Source organism: Lacerta agilis, chromosome 6, assembly GCF_009819535.1.
Source record: "Lacerta agilis isolate rLacAgi1 chromosome 6, rLacAgi1.pri, whole genome shotgun sequence".
NCBI lineage: Eukaryota > Metazoa > Chordata > Lepidosauria > Squamata > Lacertidae > Lacerta > Lacerta agilis.
This window is the reverse complement of record NC_046317.1, coordinates 16,699,854-16,718,937: the sequence shown is the minus strand read 5'-3', so window position 1 is coordinate 16,718,937 and position 19,084 is coordinate 16,699,854. Positions and strand designations below refer to the sequence as shown.

Below are 19,084 nucleotides of genomic sequence, written 5' to 3'. Positions count from 1 at the left end.
CTCAGAATACCCACATGAAGAAAAAAACAAATACTTTTCAATGTATTCTTGGTGTATTAAAAAAAATTAATATTTAAAATTTTTTGGTAAGACATACTTACACACTGTCTGTTGCATAAAAGAAGTGTAAAGATGAAATAATATGACAGCTGACAAACCTTTTTCTCCTAGTTTGTGATGACAAACTTTTCAATAAAATGAAGTCATCTTGTTCAAAGGCCATAAGACGGTGCAAAGAAATAAATATTAACTTTTTCCCTTATGAATCACAGGTAAGTTTAATTTACTGAACTTAACTTTTCCATGTTTTCCATGGATTTGTCTAATCCTCATTTAAACTTTTAAATAACTAATGCCTATTATGTGGAGTCCTGCTTGTTAAATTATATAGTAGTTAAATAAAGATAACCCTGTCAAAAAAAGACTAGAAAGCTGCATATTTTGAATATTGTCAAATATGCTTTTAATATTTTAACACAATATTTCAACTCCTCTTACATAATGTTGCCAGCCATCATAGCTGCAGACAGAACATTTAAAGTATGTAGGTATTTTCTCCTAAATCTTTAGAAACCAGATGGGGTTTTCAGTGGTTGGAACATATTCCATAAATTATAAAAATTACTAGATGTTGACAGAAAACTCTACAAATGGGAAAAAGTGAAATCAAAGTATAGTTATTTAGACATTAGGTTTTTGGTTACCTGCTGAGATTTTAAAAACCTAATCTTTTTTAGGTTTTAATCTTCGTTTTCCTTGAAGGTTATTTTGACATTACATTGCCCAGTCATATTGAACTTGGTTCCTGACCACTTTAGGTTCCATCATCTGTGTAGGTAACAAAAAATTGTACTGTAATGTCTTTAAGTTAGAGGAGAAAGTAGACCACAGTGGTAGAGGAACGGTGAGTGAGAACAAGGAACACATTTCTTCAAGAGGACCAAGGAGAAGAGATGTGGGGTGGGGTGGGGTAAGGTATCATTAAGCTGTGTTATACTAGATATTTATTGCACTTGCAATTTAATAAAATCATAGTTTCAGTCTTCTGCTGATATTGCTGTTACATTCTGGTTCCTAAAACAGTCTATTTGGAACCATTTCTTTACTTTAGGTATTTACCCTTGATGTCCCAAATGCTTTCTATCGCTGCTACAGTCCCATCATGGAGAAGACAAATGACACCGTAATGGAGCAAATAGCTGAACAAATTGTTACATTATGTGCCACTCTAGAAGAAAATCCTGGTGTAAGATACAGAAGGTACAACTGGAAATACTATATTCCAAGTGTTCTGTTTGATAGAAATGGATTGTACGTTTTGAACAGCTTGGAAATTCAACATTGCCCATTCTGAAATGTTAGGAGGCAATGCAGTTCCCCTGCATGTGGGGAACAAATCTGTGAATATATACTGGGGAGTCAAATATTCTGTATTAAAGGGACTTCGTGCTTGTTGGGAAAGGATTGGGTGGAGAGAGGGAGACAAGCAGGATTGCACACCGGAAGGAACATTGGTGTGTGTGAGACTATTCTATTCAGAAGAGCTTTGGTATACATAACCAGGTCTTTGGCAGTTACCTAGTTTAGTACCATTCCTTAACACTTTTCCAAACTCCAACTCAGAGAGTGAGGAGGGGAGAAATGTATCAACCTAATGAAGTTTGTGATGGTTGGTGTTTCCCATGCTAGTGAGCTCCATCCCATACTGAACTCAACGCGTACAGAATAAAGAACTGTAGGGAAGAGTCATAGCTTTAGTGATAGAGCACATGCTTTGCCTGAAAAAAGAAGACCCCATGTTCCAATCCTGGTATCTGTGGGAACTGCTGTGTGGGAAGGACTCCTTCCTATCTGACACTGTAGATTGTTGCTACCACCTGAATATAGACAGTACTGAGCTGGACAGACCAATGGTCTGACTTGAAAAAAGGCAGCTTTGTTTGTATGAAATATTCCGTAGCAATTGATCACTTCAAATTCTAATAAAGCAAATGAACCTAACTAGCTCACGGTCACTTATTTCAGATATCTGTTAGTGTCCTCATAAATGTCAGCAAAAATATATTTTTCTCTCTTTTCAGCAAGCCTTTGGATAACGCCAGCAAACTTGCACAATTAGTTGAGAAAAAGCTTGAAAACTACTATGAATCTGATCAACGAAGTCAAGGAAAGGTAGAGTGAATATTTAGTTTTCTCCAGGAGGCTGGGGATAGGAGAGCCTTGAAATGTAGCTGGGAGGAATGAATGCTGTAAATGCAGGAAAAGAGCTAATGCTCTTCCATTTACGAGGGGATGGAATTGAACAAGGTTTTTAAACCACAGCACAAAAGGAGAAGCAAGCCACAAACCTATTGTTGTTCAGTCGTTCAGTCGTGTCCGACTCTTCGTGACCCCATGGACCAGAGCACGCCAGGCACGCCTATCCTTCACTGCCTCTCGCAGTTTGGCCAAACTCATGCTAGTAGCTTCAAGAACACTGTCCAACCATCTCATCCTCTGTCGTCCCCTTCTCCTTGTGCCCTCCATCTTTCCCAACATCAGGGTCTTTTCTAGGGATTCTTCTCTTCTCATGAGGTGGCCAAAGTACTGGAGCCTCAACTTCAGGATCTGTCCTTCTAGTGAGTACTCAGGGCTGATTTCTTTGAGAATGGATAGGTTTGATCTTCTTGCAGTCCATGGGACTCTCAAGAGTCTCCTCCAGCACCATAATTCAAAAGCATCAATTCTACGGCGATCAGCCTTCTTGATGGTCCAGCTCTCACTTCCGTACATCACTACTGGGAAAACCATAGCTTTAACTATACGGACCTTTGTCGGCAAGGTGATGTCTTTGCTTTTTAAGATGCTGTCTAGGTTTGTCATTGCTTTTCTCCCAAGAAGCAGGCGTCTTCTAATTTCGTGACTGCTGTCACCATCTGCAGTGATCATGGAACCCAAGAAAGTAAAATCTCTCACTGCCTCCATTTCTTCCCCTTCTATTTGCCAGGAGGTGATGGGACCAGTGGCCATGATCTTAGTTTTCTTGATGTTGAGCTTCAGACCATATTTTGCGCTCTCTTCTTTCACCCTCATTAAAAGGTTCTTTAATTCTTCCTCACTTTCTGCCATCAAGGTAGTATCATCAGCATATCTGAGGTTGTTGATATTTTTTCCGGCAATCTTAATTCCGGTTGGAGATTCATCCAGTCCAGCCTTTCGCATGATGAACTCTGCATATAAGTTAAATAAGCAGGGAGACAATATACAGCCTTGTCGTACTCCTTTCCCAATTTTGAACCAATCAGTTGTTCCATATCCAGTTCTAACTGTAGCTTCTTGTCCCACATAGAGATTTCTCAGGAGGCAAATGAGGTGATCCGGCACTCCCATTTCTTTAAGAACTTGCCATAGTTTGCTGTGGTCGACACAGTCAAATGCTTTTGCATAATCAATGAAGCAGAAGTAGATGTTTTTCTGGAACTCTCTGGCTTTCTCCATAATCCAGCGCATGTTTGCAATTTGGTCTCTGGTTCCTCTGCCCCTTCGAAATCCAGCTTGCACTTCTGGGAGTTCTCGGTCCACATACTGCTTAAGCCTGCCTTGTAGAATTTTAAGCATAACCTTGCTAGCGTGTGAAATGAGTGCAATTGTGCGGTAGTTGGAACATTCTTTGGCACTGCCCTTCTTTGGGATTGGGATGTAGACTGATCTTCTCCAATCCTCTGGCCACTGCTGAGTTTTCCAAACTTGCTGGCATATTGAGTGCAGCACCTTAACAGCATCCTCTTTTAAAATTTTAAATAGTTCAGCTGGAATATCATCACTTCCACTGGCCTTGTTGTTAGCAAGGCTTTCTAAGGCCCATTTGACTTCACTCTCCAGGATGTCTGGCTCAAGGTCAGCAACCACATTACCTGGGGTGTATGAGACCTCCATATCTTTCTCGTATAATTCCTCTGTGTATTCTTGCCACCTCTTCTTGATGTCTTCTGCTTCTGTTAGGTCCTTTCCACTTTTGTCCTTAATTGTGGTAATCTTTGTACGAAATGTTCCTTTCATATCTCCAATTTTCTTGAATAAATCTCTGGTTTTTCCCATTCTGTTATTTTCCTCTATTTCTTTGCATTGCTCGTTTAGAAAGGCCCTCTTGTCTCTCCTTGCTATTCTTTGGAAATCTGCATTCAATTTCCTGTATCTTTCACGATCTCCTTCGCATTTTGCTTGTCTTCTCTCCCCCGCTATTTGTAAGGCCTCATTGGACAGCCACTTTGCTTTCTTGCATTTCTTTTTCATTGGGATGGTTTTGTGTATACAAACCTATACACAAAACTTATTCCATATAAAGTCTAGCATGTTACTTTCAATAAAATATCTTGAGGGCAGAGGGGTCTGACATTCCATTTCTTCACTGCTGATTCCTTGAAGGAACCTAAATGGCTTCCCCATGAAATAAAGGATTATTGGATATCGGTGCACCTCAGGAAAATCTTGGAATACCTATGTTGGGAAGAAAGTTATTGTTTTAATTATATGAGAATAAACTTTAGCCTTTTTTTCAGTGTTAGTTTTTGTGTAGCTTTAATTTCCTGGTGCATCCTCTTTTGTAAAAGACAGAATAAATCTTTTTAGGTTGTGCATCACTCTGTTTTGCTTGTTGTATCTTTTTAAAAAAGTGATGCTTTCTGATTTTTAGGGGAAAACCCACTCCCAGCTGTTAATAATTGATCGTGGCTTTGACCCCGTGTCGACTGTGCTCCATGAACTCACTTTTCAAGCAATGGCTTATGATCTGCTACCAATTGAAAATGACACATACAAGCAAGTATAATTTAATCTTAAATTTTTTTTCATATACTCACAAGTTCAAAGACTCCTGCAGTAACTTCAGGATGAGCTAGTAAGAATACATTCTGCCCTATATTTGTTATCCCGTGTTGGCTGAAATGGAACATTGCCTAGAAGGACTGCCTTTGAAGTTCCTTGCTTAAAGGTGTTACACATTGCAGAGACAGAGGAGAACTCCTGAAAATTGTGGGACACAGGAATTCCAAAGAAGGATGCTAAAGACACCAGAATGAACAGTTTCATTGTCTTTATTAAGAAGGGTTTAGACTTAACAGCAAAAAGTAGCCTGCCAGTTCTCCTTGAATTTTGCACGAGAGACAGACACCACCAGGCAAGCAGATGATGGAATGTGCACACCCAGCCTAAAGTGCATACATTCTTTATATGGTAAAGCAGCATACGTCACATGGGAACACAGGTGGCTGATACCCAAAGCATTACTGATGTTGCTCCTTTCTGGGCTCAGAGCCAAGTATCTCTGACCCCTAGAAAAGAATACTGTCAAAGCTAGCCAATTAGTGCACTTCAAAGCATGTGAATACACACACATACGAGCTCATTGCTACAGCCACTACCAATTAAGAAATGGGGTCATCTTGGCTAACAACATGGCATAAGCAGAGCTTCCAGAACAGTCCACCTTTAGTTCAACATAAAAGGGAAGGGGAATTTGAGTATATTGTAAGTGGTGACAACTTCCTCTATTTAAGTGGTCTGCAGAGAGTCTCATGGAAGTGTGTATATTGATTTGATTTGGGCAGTGAACAATCTTGTAGAGCTGAAGCTCAGTGGTAGAGCATCTCCTTTGTATAAAGAAGGTCCCCAGTTCAATCCTGGACATCTCCAAGATGGGGCTGGGAATGCCCACTATTTGAAACCCTGAAAAGCTACTGCTAGTCAGTGTAGACAATACTGAGGTAGATATGGTAGTAGAAATTGTTAGTTTTTTAATCTGGTCAGGAATTATTTTTACCAATGCTGAATCCTAAATATAGTAAGTAAGCCCCACTGAGCACAGATCCATAGCATCATGCTGCAGGCTAAATCACTTCAGTAACTAGTGCTACTCAAAATTTTAAAGCATTGATCTTTCCCTCTGCCAAACAATACCATGTGACTCCACAGCTCCATGTATCATACCACACTTTTGTGGTTTTACTCATTTCAGCAGAGAAAGCCTGCATATATATGTGTGTGCGTGCATAGATAGACAGACAGACATAGGCACACTTCCTTTTTCCTGAGTCCATACCTGAAGTGCCAATCTAATATTCACAACACACAACATAATTATTTTTTATCAAGTCCTGCTTATTGCTATTAAGATACTAATGTGAAGCCACTTTCTGGATTTGTGTTAATACAAAGAGTGTTATCCCATACTTTCAGACATATTAGTTAAAGTATACAGCCTTTAAGTTCCACTGTAAATAGCTAACAATCACCTGTTGGTATGTGTAGTTCAAATGCAAACTTCCACAGCAAGATTTCAGCTTTTCACCATCTTCTACATCTACTTTAGGAATAACTAATGCATTCAAGAGAGACCCATATTTGTATAATAGCTACTATTTTTCAGTAATATGGTTTTAACTAACTTTCCATTTTTTCCTTTCTTGTATTTCTACTGCCTTCTGGTTGAATCAGTTTTTATGTGAGTTCCTATACATATAAACAGTGTTTCGTGACATAGCAGTAGTAAACTCTGTGGCATTCCCCCAGTTCTTAGGAATCTGGTTAACAGCTGGAAGAATACAATACTAGGCATGTTAGTACAGATACATGTACATTAAATAATTCCCATATAAGAATCTGCTTTGTGATTGTGTGTGAAATCAATAGTTAGATTTGAATTACCATATTTTTCCGTCTATAAGATGCCCCCACCTCTCAGTTACTAAAATCGTGTCCACAAGGGTACAGGGGTGAAACCAACCCCCCTCCACTTAGTTCGCCTCAAAACAAACCCCTCTTACTTCCAGGGCTTAATAGTAATGAGAGTCTTTTTCCAGCTTTCGTGGCCTGGTATCCTCACTACTCTGGGTTACTTAAATGAACAACCTCTTGCCTACAGTAAAGGGCCTCCCTCAGCTCGGATCCCCACTGTCTCGATTTGCCTCAACACTTTGGCAACTTCGTGGCACTCTAGGTTTTCACCATCTAACCCTTTTCTGTGTGACTCTAGGACACAAACTATCACCTCCCTTTCCTCAGGTAAGTTTTGCCCTTTCTTGAGTCCACACCTCTGTGAGATTTGATACCCTGCTGGACCAATAATGACGATTCCTCCTTGGCACCAAAAAGAACTGAACTTTATTTTCTTGAGAACATAGTTGTTTTAAAGATTCATGCATTCACCATCTTAGTTGCGGTAATACAGAAACATCTTTCGACCTATAGTTTCATGTTAAATTAAACCTAACCTAAACCACCACTATCCTGGCCCCCACACCCTTCTTCTTCCTTGTCTCCACACACACCCTCCCTCTTCTCCACTGTCAAAACGGCTGTTCCCTCCTTTTAAACCGGGGACTGCCCCGCCCCCAAAGGATGAACTGTCAGTCAAGATGAAGGTGGATTAACTCCTTCTGAGCCAGGAGGTAATAACTCCTCAACCCTAGGGCCAATCTGTCACAGACTCCCCCTATTTTTGGGGACTCAGATTTAAGAAAATGGGGAGAGATAGCCCCATGTATATGTCAGGGGACCACCAGGAGTCAGCAAAGAGAACGATGAGGGGGTGAAAGGGGTCTTGGACGCTGAGGTTTCCGAGCAACGCCTTGAGAGTCCGAGCACGCCATGCAACAGCGATGAGCAGGAACAGGGCGGCATGGTGGAGGGGCTGTCAGACTCTAGAGAGCCCGAACGCCACCTGAGCAGCCAACCGAGCAGCTCAGAAACAGGGGGAGGTGGCAGCCCCGTCACCTCAACAACGTAGGGGAATCAAACGGAAGGAAAAGAGGAGGAAATTTGGGGTTCCCCAACTACTGTGTTGGAGGCGTTCTCGCTGAGTGCCACTTCCGGAATCTGAAAGTGACTGAATGGACGCTAGAACCTTAGCTCTGACTTGTACATATCTGTATAATAAAGCAATGTAAATATACAGAGGAAGAGTCATTACTCGTGGGAAGCACCACTACATCCTGACAGTATAAGATGCCTTCTAATTTTTGACATTTTTAAGGGGGGGGGGAACTTACGTCATACACGGAAAAATACAGTATTTCCCCAATTTAAAGTGAGAGATTGTTCTCTGTACGTTGGGGTATGAGGACCTGTTCTGTGAACTGAAGGAGGAGATTAATGTAATGACCTATATAAACAGACAATAGGTTTTGGAATAGGACATTGTGTGTCTCGGTTGATGATCTTTTATACATTCCATTCCATTACAAAATATTATTACCCTTTCAGCATATTGTGTGCATGTTTCTTAGGAAATAAGTAGCTCTTACTTTAGAGGGACTTATTCCTAGGAATAATTTCTAGGCTTCCTTGGCTTAGTATTTCAGCTTTTTATATCCTAAAAAGAGCAACTGTTGCTTTTGTATGTTGTAATTAAGATTCTTGATGTATTTAAAACAAGAGTTTTGAAATCCTTTTCTTTAACTACCAAATATATGTGCAAACAACTGTTCTGTGCATTCATCTGTTATATATTACAGCTAATAATTTGCTTTTTTTCTATGTTTAGGTATAAGACGGAAGGTGCAAGTGGAAAAGAAAGGGAAGCCATTCTGGAAGAAGATGACGACCTCTGGGTGAAAATCCGACACAGGCATATTGCGGATGTGTTGGAGTGCGTACAATTGAACGTATTTTGCTGTTTTACATAACATTACTTGATAGCTACTTAAAACTGTGTGTGTATTGGTATTCAGTACTAGTCCTACTCAGAGTAGGCCCATTAAAGTTAATGGTGCGACTAAGTATGGTTCATCAATTTCAGCGGGTCTATTCTGAGTACGACTTAGCTGAATCTGGCCCGTCAGGTTGTATTCAACAACCTGGCATGCTAGTGGAAGCCAGTACAAGGGCTCCCACTTCCGCAACAGGGACTGCGTGTTGCGATTCCTGCATTGCAGGGGGTTGGAGTAGATGACCCTAGAGGTCCCTTCCAGCTCTACAGTTCTATGATTCTTTGAAAAGCATTCAAAGAGGTGTGAACCAGGGTGAGTGGTGTGGCTCAGGGAGGGTTCTAGTAATAGTCCTGAGGGCCAGATAAAGAGGCTTAGATGTGGCCCTCAGACCTTAGGTTTCCCCCACCCCCACTCTAGGCAAACCACAGGCCACAGCCAAGGAATTTAAAGGGAGAGTCCTGCCGTCTCTCGTTAAGTCAGTAGAAGTTGGCAGCCTATATTTTACTCTGGAGTAGTTGAGTGAGTCACCTTATTGACCACTCGGGGACTTGTGAGGCACCTTGGGAATGTTCCTCATACACAAAATAGTCCACTTCTGTGCTCGCTTTGGCAGCACATATACTAAAATAGTCCACTTCTTTCTGAGGACTAAATCTACATTTTTTGCTGCTCTTGTTGAATTTCTACTAAATAAACTTGCTTACTAATCTGTGTAGACATACCCGAGACCATTTTATAATTGATTTTGAAGCCTTTAAGCAGTTGTTGTTGTTGTTGTTGTTGTTGTTGTTGTTGTTGTTGTTGTTGTTATTCCCACTTTTCCCCCAAACCAGGACTGAAGGCGGCTTACACTAAGTAAAACAACACAGCTGAAATACAAAAACCTAAAAGCTTATAAATTCGAATAGTTAAGGTAATGAAACTGTGATAGAATTAAAATAATATAAAAGCAAATCTGGTACAAAACAGATAGTAAAAACATCACAAAATTATTAAAAGTTCTTTTCTTTAAAAAAAAAAAGTGAGTTCCCCAATCCTGTGAGAATAAAACAGTCTTCACCTGATGGCGGAAGGAGAACAAAGAGGAAGCCCGTCTAGCTTTTCTAGGAAGGGAATTTCAGACTTGTTTATATTCTCAATTTAATTTAAAAATATTAAGAAGCCATTTTCTTCTACTCTTTCAGGGAAATACCAAAACTTATGAAAGAAGTTTCATCAAAGAGAAAGGCAACAGAAGGAAAAGTAAGAAATAAATATTTACTTTAAAGTGGTACTAAATGTTTTTAAATTAGTCTTCTGCTGAGTGCAACTACCTTGATACTAAAGACATGGGTTTGGAAGTGAGAATAACTGAATGTGAATCCACTGGGGTTTGTTTTCAAGTGTTTTTGAATTGTCTTTTGTTGGTACTTCTAACCTACTAAAATGGAGACTAAAATATATATTGGTAGTGCAATCTTAAATATATATTGCAGTGCAATCCTAAATAACAATAGTTTTTGAGTGATGAATAAATGTAATCAGTCAGTAAATAAAAACACAGAAGAAAGGCCCTATGACTTTAGACAGATGCTTTTTAACTTTTAAGTAAACACAGGATTTCAGTCTTAGTAGACTTCTTGAACCTGGCTATGCATTTCCCGGTCCTCAAACACAAATTAAAAGAAATGATGAAATATTTGAAACTGAAATTTGAATTATTTTCTAGCTATCGTTAAGTAATCTGGCTCAGCTCATGAAGAAGATGCCCCACTTTCGCAAACAGATTACTAAGGTGAGCAAAATGTAATACTTTTATGTGTTTGGATGCTGTGCATTTTTTAGATTTGAGCCTAGATTTGGCTTAGTTTGTGGCCAATTATGCTGGTGTATAAGCATGACTAGGTGCCCTCCAGATGTTGTGGATTACAACTCCCATGATCTCTGATAATTAGTGAAGTTGGCTCAGTTTGATGACAGTTGGAGTCAAATATCATCTGCAGGGCACCATGTGAACTGCTCCTGGTACAATTGGAGTTAAGTAAATACATAGGGGTGGTGGTGGAGATAATTGCATTAGCTCTGCCCCCCTCATGCTGGAGTGTACATTTCTGAAGCAGGAAGCATTTGCACTATTCTAAAATTTACGAGAAGCCTTCATGAGTACAAGAAGACTCATTGCTTCAGAAGTTCACCTTTTGACCAGAGAAAAGACCTGGGCAGGAGAAGCAGGGTTAGCAAGGTAATCCCCACTGTCCCACTTGCATAGTTAGTTAACTGGCATACTAACAACCTAAAGAGAGATAAAATTGTTCCATAAACAAAAATTGCCTTGTTGGATCAGATCAAGGAACATCTAGTCCAGCATTTTGTTGTCATTTGGCTAGTCAGATACCTCAGCAGGTTCAAAAGCAAAACATAAAGGTTGTTAGCTCCCTGTCTCTGATGTTTGAGGCATCCCGACTGTTTCATTTACATCTCACAACTAATTGCTTTTGATAGATCTAAGCCTAATGAATTTGTCTTAATTTTTAAAATGTATTATCATATTAAATTGTGTACAGTATCCTATGTGTCAGAAAGACCCCAAAATCTACTTTGCATTGTATTTTCCTGGCTTGCAGGTAATCTTAAGCATGTTTGTTCAACTCTTTCTAAATTCAGTGGGAAATACTACTTAAATGTGTGTTACGATTGCAGCTTTAGAAAGTGTTAGGCTGGCCTTAATTAGCATTCTTAAAAATTATAACTGCAACATACTCATGTTCATTTTAGCTGCAACTTCCTTCCTTCCTGTAAATACTGTAGAATGTGAAGCTTATATTTTGTGGATTGTTTTTAAGAAATAAGATTGGACACATTAAACTATACCAGTGTTTTTCAACCACTGTTCCGCGGCACACTAGTGTGCCGCGAGATGTTGCCTGGTGTGCCGTGGGAAAAATTGAAAAATTCAAGAGAATTACTTTATATATAGTCAATATAGGCACAGAGTTAAATTTTTTAACATTTTCTAATGGTGGTGTGCCTCGTGATTTTTTTCATGAAACAAGTGTGCCTTTGCCCAAAAAAGGTTGAAAAACACTGAACTATACTGCCTGTTAATTAATTGTTTTCTGTTGCTGTGTCATAATTATGTAAAAGTAAGCAAATTTTTGCTTCTGTTTTACAGCAAGTAGTGCATCTTAATATAGCTGAAGATTGCATGAGTAAATTTAAGAATAACATAGAAAAGCTGTGCAAAGTTGAACAGGTATGTGAATCATCCAAGAGTACAATGTTATTTTGACTGAACAAATACTGGGGACAGCATAACAGAAATTCTATTGGCTATTCCCCTAAGGAGAGAACTCTGTATTTTGGTGGCTTTTAAAAGCATTTCTGGCCAAAGTAGCCTTTTTAAAATCTGTTTAGTAAAAAATAACTAATGTTCTTTGCAGTTCTGGAATACTAGTGCAAAGCTACTGGCAAAAAACCGGGGGGGGGGGGGGGAGAGGAGTGTCAGGAGAGTAATGCAGTGTTTACGGCTATAGTATTGCCATAGCCCTATTTTCCTGATCAGAAAAGCTACCAGGATAGTATCATAGTGGTCTCTCGTTGCCCTTTAAGGGTTCGTTTCAGTAGCTACTTTTTTTCAACAATGGAAAGAGCCACAGTTATGTCATGGCTACTTTATCAACTTTATCAAAAATCCAGAACTAAGACTAATGGCCCAGTGCTACACTGAGAGACCTGGTGAGGGGGCAGCAGCAGCAGCAGAAAGGATGCAACAAGATATAAATTTGCAAAGTGGATCAAGTGAACTCGTTTCCTTGAGTAATCTACTGCAGGATCGGTTAACAACTGAACTTGTATTGTTTTGCTCCATTACTGCTACTACTGTGTGGTTTCCTCTTACAGCATTCCTCCTAGCAATCTAGTACAGTCATAATTGTATTTGAGAGAGAAGGGATAGTTACCTGGAAACACAACATATATGATATGCCTCCAAAATTCTACCTCCGCTTAAGGCCAAATGTGGATCTGTGGCAACATACAAAAGTACGCTGAAATAATTGCTGTGAACTTGAGAGATCTCTTGTTTGTAACTTAGGATTTGGCTCTTGGAACAGATGTAGAGGGACAGAAAGTGAAAGATCAGATGCGAGTCCTTCTTCCAGTACTGCTCAATAAAAATCACGATAGCTATGATAAGATAAGAGCCATCCTCCTCTATATCTTCAGCACAAATGGTAAGGTCTAAGTCTTCTATCTACTGTTTTAAAACATAGTTTAATATGCCATACACTGAACTACATGAATGTAATGAAATGTCATGTGTATGCACATGTGTATGTGAGGCTACAATTCACTCATGCCACCAGAGCATGGCTTATTGAGATAAATGACAGTTATGCAAGAGTTCTTGTTGAAATTACTCTTTTGGAGAAGATGTAGCCAAGTAAATTGTCATTTGTTTGTATGGATAAAAAGCTACCCAGCCCTGAAGAATAGATTTTTTAAATCTTAAAATATATCTGGGATAGCTGTATTGCAGGGGTCCCCAAACTAAGGCCCGGGGGCCAGATGCAGCCCAATCACCTTCTAAATGCGGCCCGTGGACAGTCCAGGAATCAGTGTGTTTTTACATGAGTAGAATGTGTCCTTTTATTTAAATGCATCTCTGGGTTATTTGTGGGGCCTGCCTGGTGTTTTTACATGAGTAGAATGTGTGCTTTTATTTAAACTACATCTCTGGGTTATTTGTGGGTCATAGGTATTCGTTCAATTTTTTTTTCCAAAATATAGTCCAGCCCCCCACAAGGTCTGAGGGACATGGACCAGCCCCCTGCTGAAAAAGTTTGCTGACCCCTGCTGTATTGGAATGTAATTATTGGATTGCTGGTGAGATGGAGATTTTTCAGGCCTGCCGTGGTGCAAACTTATTCAGAACAGTGCTACAGGTATTAGGGTAGCACTCCATAAAGTGTTTCAAACTTATTAATGCTTACTTAAATTCTGATTGAATTTTACTCTAAACCATTTTGTTTTTTTAAGTTTCTTCAATGCATACGGCACTTGGTTAATGAGCAATATATAAATGGGCAGTAAATAAATGTAATTAATAAATACACAAATCTCAGAAAGTTACTAATTCAAAATGTCACATTTATTTTTAAATGTGGAAAAAGGAACTACACAAGAGAACTTGGACAAGCTGATCCAGAACGTACAGATCGAAAATGATAGCGACATGATAAAAAATTGGAAGTATCTTGGTGTACCTGTCGTCATCGCAGTAAGAAATGCAGCATTTTTTTCCTGTCAACTCTGTGTTACCTCTTGTTTTCTAACGCCTGTTCCACTATCCTCATGCCATTAGTGTTTTCTGTTAGGATATTGGTACAGACCGAGCTGCAAAAGCAGCAGCGAGGCTGGTATGACTTGTGTTTTTCCCATGAGAAAGACAGCTGTTTTGTCTACTTTCTCAACCATGTGATATTACTGCATATCTTTACTTTCACTTTCGGCTCAAGAGAGATGCTAGATGCGTTATGCACAGCTCTGACTTACTGAGCTGGCAAGCAGAGACATACTCTGCATCTTATCTACAATAAAATAGTTTAGCTTTAATGGCTTGTGTGTGTTGTTCTTCATGCTGGCTCTGGAGGGGTCAAGAGAACCCCAATAACAATGCATAAAGTGAAAAGAGGGGAGAGTGCTCCGTCTGGCAATCTGAAATTCTTGCACTGATGGAACATTCATCATAATGTGACATTGAATTCCACCAAGCAGATTTAGGTTAATTGTGTCGTAGTTCATTGATTTCCATAGGTCTATTCTGAACATAACTTATTCATGTAGCAGCCTAAGGCATAACTGCATGACATAATTCCAGGTTAGACCAAATTGGGGGATTTGTTACAGGTTAGTAGTAATAATAATATTCATATTTTTAGCATTAAACCCTAGTAAGTGGTATTGTATTGTTAATACGTAATGTCTATATAGTACTTCAGAGAATTCTGATTGCTTCACACAGATGATTTTCTGATTTGCACAACAACCCTGTAAGCAAAGGGTGGGGCATAAAGCAGGATATTATGGTTTATATAAAACCGTGTAATGAATTTGCAGCTGATGGGAGACTTGAGCCAGGGATTTCACTGGCTTGCATCTCACATCATTACACTAAAGCCCAGCCTCATAGGAAGAATGTGAAACTCTGACTGCAACTTCTTTGTGTGACCTCTTAAACCAAACGTTGCAATCCTAAACATACTCATACTTTCAAGCAAACCCCTTATTAGGACTTATTTCCAAGTAAACATGAATTTATTGTGCTATAAGAAGTGCAGAATATGCCATTTGCTTGAGAAAAGATGAGATAAAATTGGAAGCATATGTTTTAGATAGCTCTGCTGTTACTCAGGCATGTTTTTGTATGACTCTTGCTGACTCATGAGTTGTGTACAGTTTGAGTAGAGTAGCAAGTACGGAAGGTACTCTGATGTAGTATAACTCATACCCTGTAGCAGGGTAACTTGTGGCAAATATAGACTAAGTTAATGATGTCAAAAGTCATCTTCCACCCCTCCCCTGGGTGCCCCTTGTATGCCAAGGATTTGGGAGGGCAGGGTTGGTAGTGAAGCATGCATGCATGCAAGTTCATGGCCAACCAATGTTTACAAATCCCTTTGTATAAAAATTGTCTTCCATTAAGTTTTAAAACTTTCATTTTATTATGTACTTACTAAGAGATGTACAGTACTTCTGTTTTTGCTTGCCAAAGAAAATATTTTATTATCTCTCATTACTTTTCTTTGAAACCCCTGTATAATATATAATAGACTGCAGAACGTTGTCTTTGAGTTATATTAATTTCTCTCAGTGGTTTATAACCTGTTATAAATGCATTACTGATATTACTCCTAACAGCATTCAGTAGTAATCAAGCTCAATATCTTTGGCTTTTTAGGCTGCATCACAACAGCGCAGATCATCGAGGAAGGATCGTTCCTCAGAACAAACATTTCAGCTTTCTAGGTGGACACCTGTTATTAAGGATATTATGGAGGTAAAATTTCTAAATAAAATAGCTTTTAGTCATGCACATAATATTGGATGTTTTTAAGAAATTCTGCTTGTGTGCTGTTGTTATCCCTATTTTAGTTGCATTTACTATACACCTTTTACTCCTGATAAATTTTCTGGGGGAATGACATATAGTTGTGTGCATTTAATCCAGTGGAGAGCTTTCTTCAGCCCAGGGCCCCTATTCTCTTCTGTACAACTTCTGGGGAGAGTTCTGAGGGCGTGGTACAGGTTTCTAGAGCAGCATATTCTGAGTCTGATGTTTCACACTCCTAATTTTAAGATCAGTATAACACAATTGCTTCAGTCTAATACAAAAGGTATAATCCAACTTTGTACAAGCAGACCATTTACACAACAGGAGTTCATCTTTCTGTCCTCTCAACTGCAGTCCTGATGTACCCCAAAAATCTAAATAGGATCCAGATTTGGGGGCAGCTAGTTGGGAGGATAAGAATATAAAAGAGAGTGGAAATCTATTCCATTCATCTATGGTCACACTTCTTCCATTGGAATTGCTATTGGGCTGAGGATGAGAGCACTCTTAATGCTTACATACTTTCTCCTGCTCATCTTGACATGCTCAGAAAGTAACTTTCAGACTGGGCACAATAGACAGTGTGCCTTAAGCATTTATACTGTTCATCAGAGAATAAGGAGTGATTAAAAAGAGATATGCAGAAATTTATATGGAATTAAAATTGCTGCAGCAGGCAGAAAAATTATTAAGTGTCCACCTGTCCGCGACTGGACCTAACTGTCTTGGGTCCCTTTACCTTTACCTAAAGACCAAGTAGTCCGTGGGAGAAGAAATCAATGGTTTAAAGTGTGGGCTTAAGCTATTTATAAACAGGCAGTTCCTTCATTCAGAAAGGTTGCTTGTTCTTCGGAACCTTAACTTCCATTCTTTTGTCAACATGTTTACATCTGTTTACCTAGGAAGTGTTTGTTGCTGTATGCTGGCTTCACGCCTGCTTTCTGGTCATATTAAATCTGGGGATTTTGAAGACTCAGAATAAATACTTTGTATCACCTTAATTTGTTTAAAGAACCTATTTTCTTTCAGGATGCTATAGAAAATAAACTGGACTCAAAAGACTGGCCTTATTGTTCCCAGTGCCCTGCACCATGGAATGGTTCTGGAGCAGTGAGGTAAGTGATTTAATGGTATTCAAATTAAAAATTGTGTGCATGTTCCCCCTTTAATTTCCAAATTTTCTTTTTTACCACTCTGTTTTACAGTGCTCGCAATAAACCCAAAACTAGTTACTTGGACGACCGGAAAAGTGGATCAAGGCTAATTGTGTTTGTCATTGGAGGCATTACATATTCTGAGATGCGCTGTGCATATGAAGTTTCTCAAGCCTACAAGTCTTGTGAAGTTATTATTGGTAAGCCTGATCAATTATGCTTAGACAGGATTGTTTTCTAAAAACTGCTTGGCTTTTGAAGCGATAGGAGCACCAGGATTTCTTTTTCCTTCCTTTTTTCTGTCCTTTATTTTATTCCCCTTCCGCTCCCTCTACATTTTGACTTTGCCACTTAAATTTCTAAACATTACTACCCCTTCTACATAAGACTAAAGTCCTTATTTCTGGATTGGTTCTCTTGAATCTTCCTCTTGGTTCCTCTAAGAATCAAGCAATTTAAAATAGCTGTTGTATCTAGTCTGCATATTATCAGAAAGGATGAATCCTCTCCTACAAGTGTTTTATCCTTGCATTCTGATATAGTTCATTTCTCTGTCAAGTTGCATCAAATTTTGCAATTGTCTATCTGAAATAACAGCAACTGGCAACTCATGTTAGCTTCAAATAGTCTTAGGAGCCTAACTACATGTTGAATGCACATGCATGTAATAGCATGCAGATGGTCTTTTATTTTTTTTCAGAATAAAGGAAAAACTGTTTGGGGAAGGAGCAGTTTGAAGTAGGAAATGTGTGTGATTAACATTTCCCAGCAAATGTTTCACTGTTATGGCCACTTGGCTATAATATGTACTACTGTTGACATAATGAATTGCTGGTGAAACTAATGGCATCTAGGAGGAAATTAACAAGTTGCCTCGAGGTTATTACTTAGTTAAGGGGTTGCTAATCCTGAGCCCTGGGACCCAAAGTAACCCCCCCCCAAATCACACCCCCAGTACTTCATTGCTTTTGGCAGTGGCAGCAAAAAGGGAGAAAATACATAGCATGGGGGTGAACAGAGAGGTTTAAACCTCTTTACCAAACCCAGCACCCTAATGAGGATGCAGATTGTCGTTTCCCCAGTTACAAGTTTAATAAGCTAATGTTGTTGATGACTATTCCTTCAAGATTACATCTTGTTTTTACCAGGTTCCACTAACATCGTGACACCTAGAAGACTACTGGATGATGTAAAAGCACTTACTGTAACAAAATCAAAGGATACAGTCTTTTTTAAGAATGAATAGAAATTATAACGTTCAAAGATTTTCAGCTGTGCTTAACTTAAGAGATATTAAGAACACATAATATAAATATTATGGATACAATTTAGTGACAATTAAGAGTGTTTTAAGTTCAAATGATTACAGTGGGTGAAGTGTTACATATCTGACTTCCCTATTGAAATCAGCAGGTCTTAAAAGTCCTTGATTTGAACTGGATTGTACCCTGTGTACATATTTTATAAATCAGTGCTGTATTTGGGACTGTTCTTTTTATAATTTGAAATCTGCTTTCCTTGGGTTGGGGGGAAGGGGAAGGTAATGGATAAGAATAAGATGTATGTAACAGCTTATGTTTTTATATTAATGTACTTGGTTATTGATGGCATTTTGCTGCAAAGTGTTTGGTGTAGAGAATGCTCACCATTGCAATATATCATGCTAGGACTTGGGAAACATTTGTATATATGCTAATGATTTTTCAGTAATAATGTGTAAACTTTCTATCCTGAAAAAAAAGTCTGTTTCTAAAAATACTATTATAAAAGGGCAATGAGCTTAGCTACAAGAGGAAATGTAAATGTATAGCACAATTTCACAACCACAATTTGGTAAGCTACAAGATTCCATGCAACTTGTAAGAGTGTCATAGACAGCTGCTTTCAGTGAGGTACAAAGTGTAAGTTAAACTTTTCCTGAAAAATCTCAAGACAGAACTTTGGTTATGTGTGTCGGGGATTGCATGGTTCTCTGTATGGTATTTGGGTGAAGTTAATCATGAAAGTAATAAACCTTTTATCAACAATCAAGAACTCTGAAGAATATGTTGTCTTAATTACTTGTTTTCGTAATTTTTGTCAGGACTCCGAAAAAGAATGCAGTACAGGGCAGATGACTGACTTGCTTCTTTCATCAGCTCGCAAAATGAACTGCA

At 38.9% G+C, this 19,084-nt stretch overlaps 1 protein-coding gene across 1 annotated transcript in view; it reads left to right on the top strand.

Annotated features, from left to right (window-relative positions):
• STXBP3 (syntaxin binding protein 3) overlaps positions 1-18,962 on the top strand; it is a 30,578-nt gene extending 11,616 nt beyond the window's left edge. Inside the window, exons 6-19 of the mRNA XM_033151465.1 lie at positions 172-272; positions 1,112-1,260; positions 2,082-2,172; positions 4,673-4,797; positions 8,519-8,623; positions 9,869-9,926; positions 10,393-10,458; positions 11,836-11,916; positions 12,757-12,895; positions 13,835-13,941; positions 15,622-15,720; positions 16,804-16,889; positions 16,980-17,128; positions 18,077-18,962. Coding sequence (XP_033007356.1) covers positions 172-272; positions 1,112-1,260; positions 2,082-2,172; positions 4,673-4,797; positions 8,519-8,623; positions 9,869-9,926; positions 10,393-10,458; positions 11,836-11,916; positions 12,757-12,895; positions 13,835-13,941; positions 15,622-15,720; positions 16,804-16,889; positions 16,980-17,128; positions 18,077-18,174 — 1,454 coding nt within the window. The 3' untranslated portion in view covers positions 18,175-18,962. The remainder of the gene's footprint in view (positions 1-171; positions 273-1,111; positions 1,261-2,081; positions 2,173-4,672; positions 4,798-8,518; positions 8,624-9,868; positions 9,927-10,392; positions 10,459-11,835; positions 11,917-12,756; positions 12,896-13,834; positions 13,942-15,621; positions 15,721-16,803; positions 16,890-16,979; positions 17,129-18,076) is intronic.
• Positions 18,963-19,084: the final 122 nt, after the last annotated feature.